This window comes from Herpailurus yagouaroundi, unplaced genomic scaffold, assembly GCF_014898765.1.
Source record: "Herpailurus yagouaroundi ecotype Mexico unplaced genomic scaffold, PumYag 86982, whole genome shotgun sequence".
NCBI lineage: Eukaryota > Metazoa > Chordata > Mammalia > Carnivora > Felidae > Herpailurus > Herpailurus yagouaroundi.
In genome coordinates this window covers 5,470-18,561 of record NW_024421259.1, presented here as the reverse complement: position 1 = coordinate 18,561, position 13,092 = coordinate 5,470, and the positions used below count along the sequence as shown (strand labels likewise).

At 42.4% G+C, this 13,092-nt stretch overlaps 1 protein-coding gene across 1 annotated transcript; it reads right to left on the bottom strand.

The window, feature by feature from the left end:
- Positions 1-5: 5 nt before the first annotated feature.
- Positions 6-12,870, bottom strand: LOC121026357 (myosin-4-like; the record flags this gene model as incomplete). Its single annotated transcript, XM_040469226.1, has 23 exons — positions 12,787-12,870; positions 12,509-12,539; positions 10,715-10,958; positions 10,477-10,620; positions 10,202-10,358; positions 9,104-9,131; positions 8,253-8,367; positions 8,077-8,169; positions 7,879-7,942; positions 7,149-7,247; positions 6,954-7,057; positions 6,658-6,796; positions 6,361-6,479; positions 6,121-6,270; positions 5,834-6,004; positions 4,759-5,068; positions 4,591-4,661; positions 3,353-3,440; positions 3,153-3,270; positions 2,713-2,836; positions 2,487-2,623; positions 2,133-2,388; positions 6-62 (listed from the first exon to the last, which is right to left on the bottom strand). Coding segments are annotated over exons 3-23 (2,748 nt in total), but the record flags the coding sequence as incomplete, so codon positions are not given.
- Positions 12,871-13,092: the final 222 nt, after the last annotated feature.

The window sequence follows — 13,092 nt, the reverse complement described above, 5'->3', positions numbered from 1 at the left end:
TGGATTTTCGTTTTGATCAGCTGATCGCACCTTTCCTCTGCATCAGCCAAGCTGTCTGCTTCCTGAAAAGGGATAATAGGCATTTTTAGATTGTAGTTCTTTGGACATTTTCAGGTTTTATTAATATTTCAAAATCATATAAGTGAATTGTGTTTTAAAGCCTTAGGTTACTTTTTGTAAACTTCCCATCATCTAGGAAATGTTTATTGGGCACTTATTATGACATTGCAGATTTTTTTTTTAATTTAAGGAATTGAAGTCATGGTTCCTGATGAAATTATGATACAGTTTTATTTGCTAATGATGCAGTTCAGGACATACTATGCCAAAATATGGCACCGTGGCATATTGTGTACCATAAACTGAAGGAGTTTGAGAAAATGGAAGATGCAGGAAACCCACTCTGACCTCCTGCCCTCACCGTAAAACAGGTCAAAGTACCCTTCCTGTACTAGTAGGAAAGAAGACATTCTTATCACCAGAGATGAGAATTGGGGGCCAAGAAGGCTGTATAAACAAACCTTGTTAAACTAACCCTTATCTTTTTAGTTACTTTTTCACCATTTATTACTCTTAACTCAAACCCCTTTGTCCTGTCAAATCTTTACAAATTTATTGCCTGTCTAAAAGATATATAAGCTTCCTGCTCTGCTTACTTCTTTGGGTCTTCAGTCTCTTGCAAAAGCTCCCATGTACATGTAAAAATTCAATAAACGTGCATGCTTTTCTCCTGTTAGTTGATGTTGTTTGCTTTAATTTTCAGACCCAGCCAGGGACTTTAAGCGGGTCCAGGAAAACTTCTTGTTCCCCTAATGATGACCTATATTTATATTTAATGTGTTGGTATATAATTTCAGATAGGTCTCCTTTCTTTCTTTAGTATTTATTTCCAGAAAAGTTTAGTGTGTAAAAAACAGACAAAATGGTCAGGTATCCAGCAGGTTGCTAGAGGGAGGGGTAATATCAGGAAAGTGACTTAAAGGGAAGATGTCTTACAGTGACAGAGTAGCTGGGAATCAAAGGAAACACATGGAAGAAATAGGAGGCACTAAAAATGTTCAGAGGTGGTGCTTAAAGAAGTACCAGGTGGGTTTCTCATAAGTTAGAATAGAAACTCTGTGGGAGCAGGGGCCATGCCTCTTACTTCAAGTTGTATCCCTGGTGCTTGGAACATTATTCCGTATTTATTAAATGTGGAGACTTGACAGAATGATGTTGGAAAGAGGTCATACTATTCTCAGAGGAGAGGAGTATGATTGGAAACTGAGGTATACCTTGCAGTTAGCACCCGGTTCTCGAAGGTGTGATGACCCTTTTGTCCTTTTGGAAAAACTGTTCAAAGTCACAGTGCCAACCCAGGTAGGTACAGACAGTTCATCTTTCTTTACATCTTCTAGTGAAAGGCCCTAAACCTGTACGTCCAACTGGACCAAAGTAGATGTTCTTCTGAGCTCAGAGGACTGTAGGACAACTCTCAGTACTCAGGTAGTGGGTCTCGGTAGCAAACTGAAAGTCTCTGGTCATTTGCGTCACAAAGTGGGTTAAGCAGTGGTGTTTGATCAAACATTTCTTCCAGGTCTTCTGGGTGTTTATTGGGACATCAAGCAAGAATGTCAACCCTGTCTCTCATGCTTTGGATAAAAACTGACACTGTCTATAGAAAGTGTTCCCATTATCCTGGTCATGATCCTATTCTTTCAGGTACTGGAGAGTTTCTAAAGATAGAACTGTCAGTGAAGTTGCCAGAATACTGGTTTCAAGTGGATGTATTTTCATCATGATGTGTCCTCCCTCTTCACTGTGATTATTGTTCTTTTCACTGGTCTAATTTGCTCTTCTCAGTAGGGAGAATCTTGGGGAGCCAAGATCACCTCATTTTTTGACTACATTCTGCTAGGAAAAACACTAGGGGGAAAGGGAAAATGCTTTTCTTTTTCCTTTTAAACAGCAAAGAATCCTACTGCAATGCTTTGTAGTAATGTTGTGTGTGGGATTGTGTGGATCTTCTATGGAGTTGTGAGTTAGGAAAGATTGATAGTCCCTTAGGTGGAATCTAGACCTTTCTCTAGCAATTACTGAGCTGAAATTTTCGCATCAGATTGGGTGCTAAACAAATGGGTTCTGATACTCACAGCTTGGACCTGGAGTTGCAGGTCATTTTTCTCTTGCATCAGAGCAACCATTTTCTCTTCCAGCTCTTTTCTTTTGGCCTCAGCCTTTTCAAGACTTTCCTTGGTCTTCTCAAATTCTTCCTTCATGTTGGCCATCTCCTTCTCGGTCTCGGCGCTCTTGAGGAGGGGCTTGATCTTGAAATACAGCTTCATCCAGGGCCAGTGCTTGACGTTCATGAAGGCGCGGATGTTGTACTGGATGCAGAAGATGGACTCTCTGTGACAGAAGCAGAAATGTTCCATGTCAGGTTCTCACAGGAAGCAGAGTGAAAAGGCCTTGGCTGCTGGGGCTCAGTAAAATATCTCTGTTAATACCTTCTCTCCACCATCCTCTGGTACTCCACTCTGGCCAAGAAGCCTCTGCACCTGGCCTGGGTTCGGGTAATCAGCTGGGCCAGCTTCTCGTCTCGCATCTCCTCTAGAAGCCCCAGAAGACCAGCTTTGAAAAAGACCTGTGTGGGGGGAGGATATGCAGATCAGAAACTGTACATAAACTTCAAAGGGACACGGATAGCATCGGGTGGGCTTTAGAGACCATTACCTTGGTGTGACCAAATTTATACTGGGTGTGGTCAACGTCGATGGACCCAAGGAGCTTCTCAGAAGCCTTCTTGCTGTCAATGAACTGCCCTTCAGGGATTGCACTTGCATTTAATACCTTGTATCTGTTTAGGCCAAACAAATAAATGATACAGCTATTGTCACCAATAACAAATCTTCTTACCTTATTTTAGAAATGTAACTTTTGGGTAGTCTAACAAACATAAACAAGAAATCATATCTACGTCTTTATTCTCTGCATATTCAAAGGGTGTCAAACTTTTGGCATATCAGCATACCAAATGATCAATACAGAGTCTGTTAAGTGTGTTTCTCTTCTCCTCAATTATAATAGAACGTATAAAGGATTTTTATTTCAATCAAAAAAGTTGAAATAAATAAAAGAACCTCTTGAGATAATTTGAAGTGAGAAAGTCTGACCTCTGTTTGAAGTCTGCATAAAGGATTCTGCTGGGGAATCCCTTCCTGCAGATGCGGATGCCTTCCAGCACTCCGTTACACCTCAGCTGGTGCAGGACAAGTTCATGCTCCATGGCCCCTAAAGGGAAGGATACACATGCCTTATTTCATGGTCTAAAGCAAACACACTGGCCCTTGTCTGGATGTCAGAAGTGTCTTACCGGGGGTTTTGGTTTCATTGGGGATGATGCAGCGTACAAAGTGGGGGTGAGTGCTCCTCAGATTAGTCATCAGCTTATTCAGATTCTCCTGTGGAATTAATGAATATTTGGTTTGAAAGTGTGCTCTTTTCATGCATTCATATTTACAGACATAATCACTGTGACAACCGTGACATTGCTTCAATTCTAACGAATGGTATCCTAATTTGAATTTGCAAAGAGTTCTTTCTGGAATTTCCACATTCCCAAAAAGTCCTTCCCTTTCCTGTTTTTGTGCCTTATAAACATATTTGTCTACAAGTTGTTGAGGTGGTTGTTCATTGCTTTTGAATCTCCTAGCATGTGTTGTAGATTTAATATGATATTCTAAATGTAGGGAAATACCCCATCCATACTGTTTCACCTGGATATGTGATCTGACGTTACAAGTAATTCAGTGCCTTATTCCAAATCTGTCATTTCTTTATTTACCCTACTTTCAATTGTATCTGCTTCTCTATCACATTCCTATTCCTTTTCCTAATTACAGAGCTGTGTCCTCCTGCTCATTCCACAGAAAGTGGCCTTTTAGTGCTTCACTCTGGGAATTGGCAGAAAACCAACAGCCATGTTACCAACTGTGAGAAGGGTTCCAATTTCTGGAAATCCTGTTTGTTTGTTTGTTTGTTTGTTTGTTTGTTTTTCCAGATAACTAAAGCTTTCATTGTTACAGATGGGATTGTCCAAAGAAAAGCAAATTTTCCTTCAAGAGCTATTTTTTATCACATCTGTTTTATACCCTTCGTTTAGAATCAGCCTCCAATTCCCAACACTGTTCTTCTGTCTTTGGCTTTCAAAATCCACTCTATTCAGTTCTGTGCCAATATATACCTAGGCACGTGCATCATTTGGAGGCTCCCACATACTCCAAAAAATCTCGTTTTGCTTAGTCCTATCCCAATAGGACCTTTTAAATGTCAAATGACTTTATTTCCTGGCCTTCAGATTTAATTTTGTTATCTGATACTGACTTCTGCAATTCACTGTCATCCCTCCTGACACCTTGTCTCTTATACACTGAAGTGTCTCTTCCAAACTACCCCAGACCCTCTGAGACTCCATTCTACCACCACCAACTGACCTAGATCTTTGAGTCACATTCAGTTCTGGAATCCTTGCAAGATTACTCCCCTTGCCCCACAGATACAATAAAATTGAAGTTCTTAAGTCAAATAAGAGAGAGCAAAGGATGTTTGTACCCTGAAGAGAGCAGACACAGTCTGGAAAGAAGAACCCTTCTTCTTGCCGCCTTTCTTCCCACCACCAGCCTCTAAGGGGGGTAGAGAGAGCACAAGCAAATCATAAGACAGGCTTTCTCAGTGTATGTTTTATACATTAAATGAAAGATGACTTCTGTTGCAAGTTACCTGCTTCAGCACCTGCTGCCCCAGTGAAGAGGAAAGCCAGAGTCTTCATTGCGGACTTCTGGTACAGCCCAACCACGGTCTCGTTCAGGGGGTCCTTGTTCTTGTCCAGCCAGCCGCCAATGTTGTAGTCCACGGTGCCGGCGTAGTGCACCAGCGAGAAGTGGGCCTCGGCCTTGCCTTTGGCAGGCTTGGGCTTCTGGAAGTTGGCGGACTTTCCAAGATGCTGCTCATACAGCTTGTTCTTGAAGGAGGTGTCTGTAGCCTTGGGGAACATGCACTCCTCCTCTAGGATGGAGAAGATTCCCATGGGCTGAGAGTAGAAAAAGAAACAGATGCCGTTTGAATTTTGTCTGCTTATAGAAATAATATGTAACATCATGATCCTATTTGAGTAAATTCATCTTTTAATTTCTTACAACTAATGAAGACTTATTCCTTGGGCCAGAAGTCGTTAAGTTAGCAAATATGTATCAAGTGCCTCTAGAGATCCAGATGCTGTGCTGGGCTCTGGGATGTGATGGTGAGGGAGATGATTGAAGGGCATGCTCTTGTGGAGTTTGTGTCTCGCCCCAAGGCTTTACAGCCGTATTTCTCCCAGTGTGACTCAAAAACTGGTTGCATCAGAATCACTTGATGAAAATTCAGGTTCCAAGGCCCCCATCCACACTGACCAAAAAGTTTTTCCAAGGGTAATGTGCAATTTTATTAAGTACTTGTGGTGAGTCTTAAACCGAACTTTGAGAGCCTCTGCTTTTAAGTACTAGAAATTGGCATTTCAGTTACCAGTAATAATGAATCTAAGGATGACGAAGTGATAATAAGTACAAAATACTCTATCTAGTGCTCTTTTATAAGGAAAGATGGCTTTAAATATGAGACCAGCATTGCAAACCATTGGGAAATGTAGAGTTCTGTACGTTAAAGAAAATATTCACTCTCCTTTTACCAGGATATCTACCTTGGAGTTAGCAAAAGAAGGAGTTTTCCTGATTTTGTTTACCAGTAGCAATATTTTAAGATTCTCACTTAAATACTATTCAGCAGTATACTCTGTGACCTGAAAAGTCATACGAACCTTCTCGATGAGCTCGATGCAGGCAGCCAGGTCCATCCCAAAGTCGATGAACTCCCACTCGATGCCCTCCTTCTTGTACTCCTCCTGCTCCAGCACGAACATGTGGTGGTTGAAGAACTGTTGCAGCTTCTCGTTGGTGAAGTTGATGCACAGCTGCTCCAGGCTGTTGAACTAGGGCGTTGCAAACACCAAAGAGCTCAAGTGAGTTTGGGAAACCCAGGGGGAATTCGGCAGAGCAGACACGAAGTGGAGGGGCCTTAACAGGGCCGCTTATTCCAACAACTCACATCAAAGATCTCAAAGCCGGCGATGTCCAGGACCCCGATGAAGTACTGTCTGGGCTGCTTGGTGTCCAGCTGCTGGTTGATGCGGGTGACCATCCACAGGAACATCTTCTCGTAGACGGCCTTGGCCAGGGCGCCCACTGCGTTGTATACCTTCGTGGACAGAGTAATGATTGTTGGCGTTACTAAAGACGTGTTGAGAAGGCTGGGGATGTGTGTGATTCATTGAGGCCGTTCACTTACCTGCTGCACAGTCTGGCCTTTGGTGACGTACTCGTTGCCGACCTTGACCCTGGGGTAGCAGAGGGCTTTGAGCAGGTCAGCAGAGTTCAGACTCTGGAGATAGGCCGCCTTGTCAGCAACTGTAAAGACACAATTCAGGCATCCTGTGTGACCTACTGTGGGCCCCACAATTCATAGGAGCAGAGTGATGAGTGAATCATTTTATAGAAAGTCTGTATGGGGGTAAATTTGCATACATCCATCAGAAGCTCAGCTGTAAAGGAAACATGAATATGGAGTGGGCTTTTCGTCTGTTACCTTCGGTGCCATCTGGCTCGGCCTGCTCCTCACGCTGCTTCTGCTTGAACTTCATGTTCCCATAATGCATCACAGCCCCCGTGAGCTTGTAGATGGAGACTCTTTCATCAGAGGTGAAGCCCAGGATTTCGATGGCACTCTACCAGGAAAAATGAGAAGACAAAAGGACAGAAGACACTAACTTATTGAGGAGAATTTATACCTTATCTTTAACCACACCCAGAGAGGGGTGTTATTTTCATTCCCATACATAATGGATTAAAAAAAACAAAAACAACCCTGCATATGTAACTTACATCTGTGGCCATCAGCTCCTCTTGGTCATCAATGCTGGGGACTGTGATCTCCCCTTGACTGACGAAGGCATAGTCATAAGGGTTGGTGGTGATCAGGAGCATTTCTGGGTACACAGAAGTCAGGGTATACATTTTACACTAGAAGTTGTTAATAAATGATTAACGTCTAGCGTATAAACTTAAGCTCTTTCTTACCAATTAGGTCTGGCTTCTTGTTAGACATGATCTGATAAAAAATGTGGTAGCTTCTTTCTGCCTTCAGCTGGAAAGTAACTCTAGACTTCTCCAGAAGATCTGCAGTGGAAAGTAGACATTGGTCAGGGCAGAAAAATTACAAAGTTCCTGGAGTGATTTTGGAACTTGGGGTCATTAGCTACTTCTCACTGGCCCCTTGAGATTTCCACGGAATGTCCCCCCGAGGTACCACATATTGTGCCTCTGCAAACACCATTGCAGTTATTCTTAGCACCTCTGGAAAGAAACTAAAGCCTGCCTGGCCCAGGATATAGACATTTCTCATGCAGAAGATCCTTGACATTTGGAGTATAATTGATTCTCAAGAACCCCTGTCTCCCCAGGGTCTCTTCTCACTTTAAAATAGACCATTAAGAGCAACATTTATCAAGGCTCAGTAGGCAACTCATTTACCCTCATGTTAGTATTTTCCTAGAAGAAGTTGAAATTCATTCTGAGGCTGGATTATTTCAGACAAGCCCAACGGCTCCCGGCAGTTCTTACGGAATCATTAGCTCATGACTGAGGATAAAGCACACTGTGGGCTATGGGTAAGACTGGCATTAACCATGGGCATGTTTGGCAGCAGACTGGTGTTTCACAGGCTCCAGGCTCAGCAGGAGCTGCAAAATGTTCCTCCAAACCATCAGTTGTCATTCTTGGATTCTGTTGAGGAGGTCCTGTTACTCACATGTTTCGATATCAGCAGAAGCCAGTTTTCCCGTGGTACCGAAGTGGATCCTGATGAATTTACCCTTGCAAGTAAAAATGATGATGTTATATACCAGACTTGAAGCGCATGAGAAAGAGGAGACTGCAACGATAATTCAGGCATGCTTTCTCGGGCACTTAAGGGCTGAGAAGAGCCTTCTGTGACTGAGAGACTCACAAAGCGAGAGGAGTTGTCGTTCCTCACGGTCTTGGCGTTGCCAAAGGCCTCCAGTAGGGGGTTGGCGCTGATGATTTGATCTTCCAGAGTCCCCTGCAAAGGCAAGCACGGTCCTCACCTCCGGGGCTCCAGACTTCCTGAGAGCCCTGACATCTTGAGTCTGACCCCAGACCCACCTGCATTTTGCCCGAAGTAACTTCCTCCTTCTTCTTCTCCCCAGTGACTGCAATTGTTGCAAAGTACTGGATGACACGCTTGGTGTTCACGGTCTTCCCCGCCCCGGATTCTCCGCTGCCAAACAGAGACCAAACATATGTGAGGAATTAACCTCTGTGACGAACGAAAGTGCTTCCACTAGCAGCATTTACTACCTTATGCATCGATCTTTTTATGTCTTTGTCAGTTCATATTATTTCTGTTGCTCTCCACTGATAAGAAGTAGAGAAATCCATCCATTAATCACCTAACACATACTTCTTGAGGGCTTAAAATGTGCCAGGCTCTCTTCTAGGTGGCCTGGGGTTGAGGGAGCCAAAGGGCAACCACCCACAACTATGTGGGAAGTGAAACTGTTAGTAAAAAAAACTCTATGAAACAATTATGTGTTCTTCAGTCTCTTTAGATTAAAGACATGACTTAGGTTAAGTCTTTGAAGGACTGGACATCTCTCAAGGAGGCCTTAAAAATGAGCTACTGGTAACATTCCCAAACGGCTCAACTGTTCAGGAGGTGGTATGTTATTCCCTTCCATGCCCAGAGACAGGATTTTATACCATCATTTTATACTCTCAGGAAAGTTCTGTGCAGCCTTTAAGACTGGACTAGCAAATGACAAAATTTGGGGCATTGTTATTTTATATTCTGAGGTAGTCTAAGCCCTCCAACAAGCTATAAACAGTATCTATTTCTAGGCTGATCAGCCATTGCCTCAGTATGGGAGCATTAACTATTTTTTTTTTTTTCTTTTTTGGTGTCTTTTTCCCAGTGCAAATAAACTGCCAGTGAGTCCCAGGATAGTAATACATACGTGATTAAGATAGACTGATTCTCCCGATCTAGAAGAAAAACAGCAGGCAATCAGCATATGTACAAGTTACACAAACAAAACTTTCTATGGGGACGGACCTGTGGTGTTGAGTGTCTCACTTTAAATGGAGTTTTTAAATACATTATTGTAAAGCTATGTATGACATTATTCTTAAACCTCTTAAGTTGAGGAGAAACATAGAATGCTGTTATATCTTGAATTCCTTAAGCTGTGACAATAAACATGTCCTGGTTTAAGACAAAGAGCGATACTTTCCAAAGCCAGACACTGTCTAGTTGTCAGCTGTGGATTCTGGTAGCATGCTGTCTGCTGGTCAGTGCATGAAACTTTCTGAAAAGTGGGTAATCTACTAAGGGTTTGGACTATAGTTCGGTACGTTTAAATAGTTCATCAAGCCAAGGTTGAGGTGTTGTTTCTAAATGAATTAATTGGCCTCACAAAGAAAAAAAAATTTTTTTGCCTTATGGCCACAGACTGCACCCCAGATTCTCATCAGCCTCCCCCAAAGTATGGCATCGGGTCGAAGAAAGATCAGATGAGGAGCACAAAATCCTTTTAAAGTGGGGGACACAGCATCTGTTCATGTGTGTGTAGCCCCCAAACACCATCTTCATTCAAAGAGAGGGCATCTTCTCTGAGATGGTCTCTGATGACTTGAGACAACAATACTCCTAAAAGCATCAGGTTTGTGGTCAGCAAGAAACTTAAGCACAAAAGGACTGAACGAACATGTATTTTTCATTTCTATTCAGACAGTGTGATTCAGTTGTTACTGAATCTTAACTCTTATTATTTACATCTATACAATAAATTATGTATTCCCAAGAAGGAGACTGCAAGCAAATGCAGCTGAATCAAGGTGGAGCGGTAGTGTGGCCTGGGAAAATCACGGAGTGGGAGTCTGGAGAGCTAGGTTTTAGTTCCAGCTTTGACGGCATGTAACTCTCTGTGTTTTAATTGCCTCTTCTGTACAACCAGGGGGGTGGATTAGATTATTTCCAAAGATCTTTTTAGCTTTAACACGTTGTGACTCTAGGGGGTAAAGTAATTTGTATGAGAAACACTTGAGCCACTCACCCGTCAGCATGAACTGATAGGCGTTGTCGGAGATGGAGAAGATGTGGGGCGGGGCCTCCTGGCGCTTCTTGCCTCGGTAAGCCGTCACCACCTCTGCATTGTACACTGGCAACCACTTATAGGGGTTGACGGTGACACAGAACAGGCCTGAGTAGGTCTGTACCAAAAAGGGGGAAAGAAGGAGTATAATCATTTCATGGGGACCTTAATAATCTGCTGTTTTTCAAAAATATTAACTGCTTGCACAAGCAGAAAGGCCATGAGAATGAACTCACATAGATCATCCAGGCTGCGTAACGCTCTTTGAGGTTGTACAGCACGGCAGGCTCGTGCAGGTGCGTCATCATGGCCATGTCCTCGATCTTGTCGTATTTGGGAGGGTTCATGGGGTAGACTTGGTCCTCTTTCACGGTTACAGTCTGGCAAGTCAAATAAGAGAGGCCAGGTCAAAAAGTGTCAGCTCACCTTGCCCCAGGTGCCGCACCATCTCATCATCTCAGACACTTTACTCACCGCCCCTCCTTCAGTCTTGGCCGTCACCTTCCCCCCTTCCCTGCTTTGCACTGTTGCTTTCACGAAGGACTCTTTAGGGTCCGCCACAAAGACTGATGTCTTGGCATCAAAAGGCTTATTCTGGGCCTCAATGCGCTCCTTTTCAGACTTTCGGAGGTACGGAGCTGCCTCCCCAAAAATGGCCATCTCGGCGTCGGAACTCATGGCTGCAGGTTATTGGCGGCAGCCCAGTCGAAGACCCTGCCTGGGAAAGAAAGGAAAAGTATTATAGACATTCAGATATTATATATTTCACGTTTAGAAAAAGAAAACATTCTGTATTCACTTAACATTGCGTAGAGTGTGGCCACGTTTGGCTAGAGACGAAATATGGGTGTTTGTGTTTTGTGCCAGCACTGATAGGTACTTAACTTAGTCAAGCATTTGGAAAGAGACTGTGGTTTCTGGCTCTGGCTCACCTGCTGTATGACCTGGTAGCTGCTTTCTGTTTCATCTGTATACACATTCATTTCTGTTAAGTTGCCTGTGACTGGCTTATACAGGGCACAGAGCTAGGCTCTGGCAGAGTTTCCTCCAGCTCTTTCGCTGAGAGCACTCTTCCAACTGGATTATAAGCACCTTGCAGGCAGGGAGTGCTTTTCCTTCTACAGCATCCTTCACGCCTCTTAGAACACATACGGGATACATGCAAGGGCTCAAAGCTGGCTTTGTGAATTTGCAGCACAATGGATTTCTGTTGCTAAAATTCTAGGAACTATTTTGTACATAGTGAACACCTTTTCATTACAGATTTGGATTCATTATAGACTCACAAAGACTACCTAAATCAAGGAAAGCAGAAACGGGGGTGGGGGTGGGGGGGGTGCGCTTTGCTTTGCGTTGTTTTGTTTAAAAAAAATTCTTATTTTACATCAATGTTTTCTTGTTCCCATACCGTAATTTTGACAAATTTGGCTTCTTCACCTGTCTTTAGTATTTCTGAAAGACTAATTCTAAAATATTATTATCTGTTTTCTTGCTTTATTATTGAGAATCTCAGAAAACTTTCACAAAATTTCCTTTCCAAGATCTGTCTCTTGCCACTTTAACTAACATTCATTAATCCTGTGCTTAATGATAGTGATAGTAGGTAGTGATAGATAGTAGTGATAGATAATGATAGTGATCATAGGTAATTTATTTTATAATCATAAAGATATTTTTCCAGAAAGACTCAAAGCACTTGTGTAAGGTTTCCCATGCTTTCCCATTCAAGCTGCAGGGATTTGGGTAACACAAAATGCTTTGTCTTGCTGAAAATGCTCAGTCATTTACATATCTTTCTTTTTTAATTTCCATTTTATGGACTGTGAAACAACATACATGTTTAAGCCACTTTTCCAAGGCAAGGATTCAGTTCATTCAGATAGTCTCTCATGGTTTTTTTATATTATATGATGTTGAGGCAAAGCTGTAGTATAGGAAATTTACATTTTCTCTATAAATGAATAATAACACCAAAATGTTGTATTACATGTTGTAACTCATTTAAAAGACAGACTGCAGTGCTGGTAATAGAAAAAAACTGTGTATAAAACTTCTCAAGACTCTAAGAAAGCATTTTCATATATTGCAGAGGCTATAAATTAATGAGAACCAGTTTCTAAAGTCCCCTTCAGAATTTTTTCAAGGGAAGCATGATCAGCCATGAAATGAAAATGCTTTCAATTTATAACCCCCCGAGCACTCTCCAACCACCTTCAGAAGATTTCTTGCCTCCTGTGAGGAATAAGAAAAAAAAAATCAGTATCTTACCTTAGGGATGCAACCTTGAAGTGGGTCAGAACTGTAAGAGAAAGAGCAAATTTCTTCTGATTAAATTCTAGCGGTTCCCAATAATAGCATAATTGTTAGGCGAGAATCAGGAAATGACTGGGGACACTGAAACATCTAATTAAAATTGCCACGGAGTAAGTAGGTGCCTTACTGGAAGGGCTGCCAGGGGCAGGGAAACCGGGATGTGTGGCATGTATGAGGGTGGCCAAGTATCCCTTACCGTCTCCAGACAGAGCCCTGTCCTCACACACACTTACCTTGAAGCTTTATGAGGAAAGACGAGCCAACTCATTCCAAGGGTACTTTTATAGGGTCAAATATGGAAAACACGTAGCCTCCTCCTCTTTCTTAAAACATATTTGGCAAAACATGTTTTTGGCAATGAAGGTCTCCAAGCATAATTCCCCTCATATTAAAGATGTTTGGATATAATTAGAAGTATTTCCTCTCACATTGGGTTAAGTATATGAATCAATCTCCTATAAATAATTTGAGAGGTCGGCAATCTGAAAGTGATCTGCCTTTGGAATAATGTAAGGTGTTGTTTCAGAGACAGCTATGTT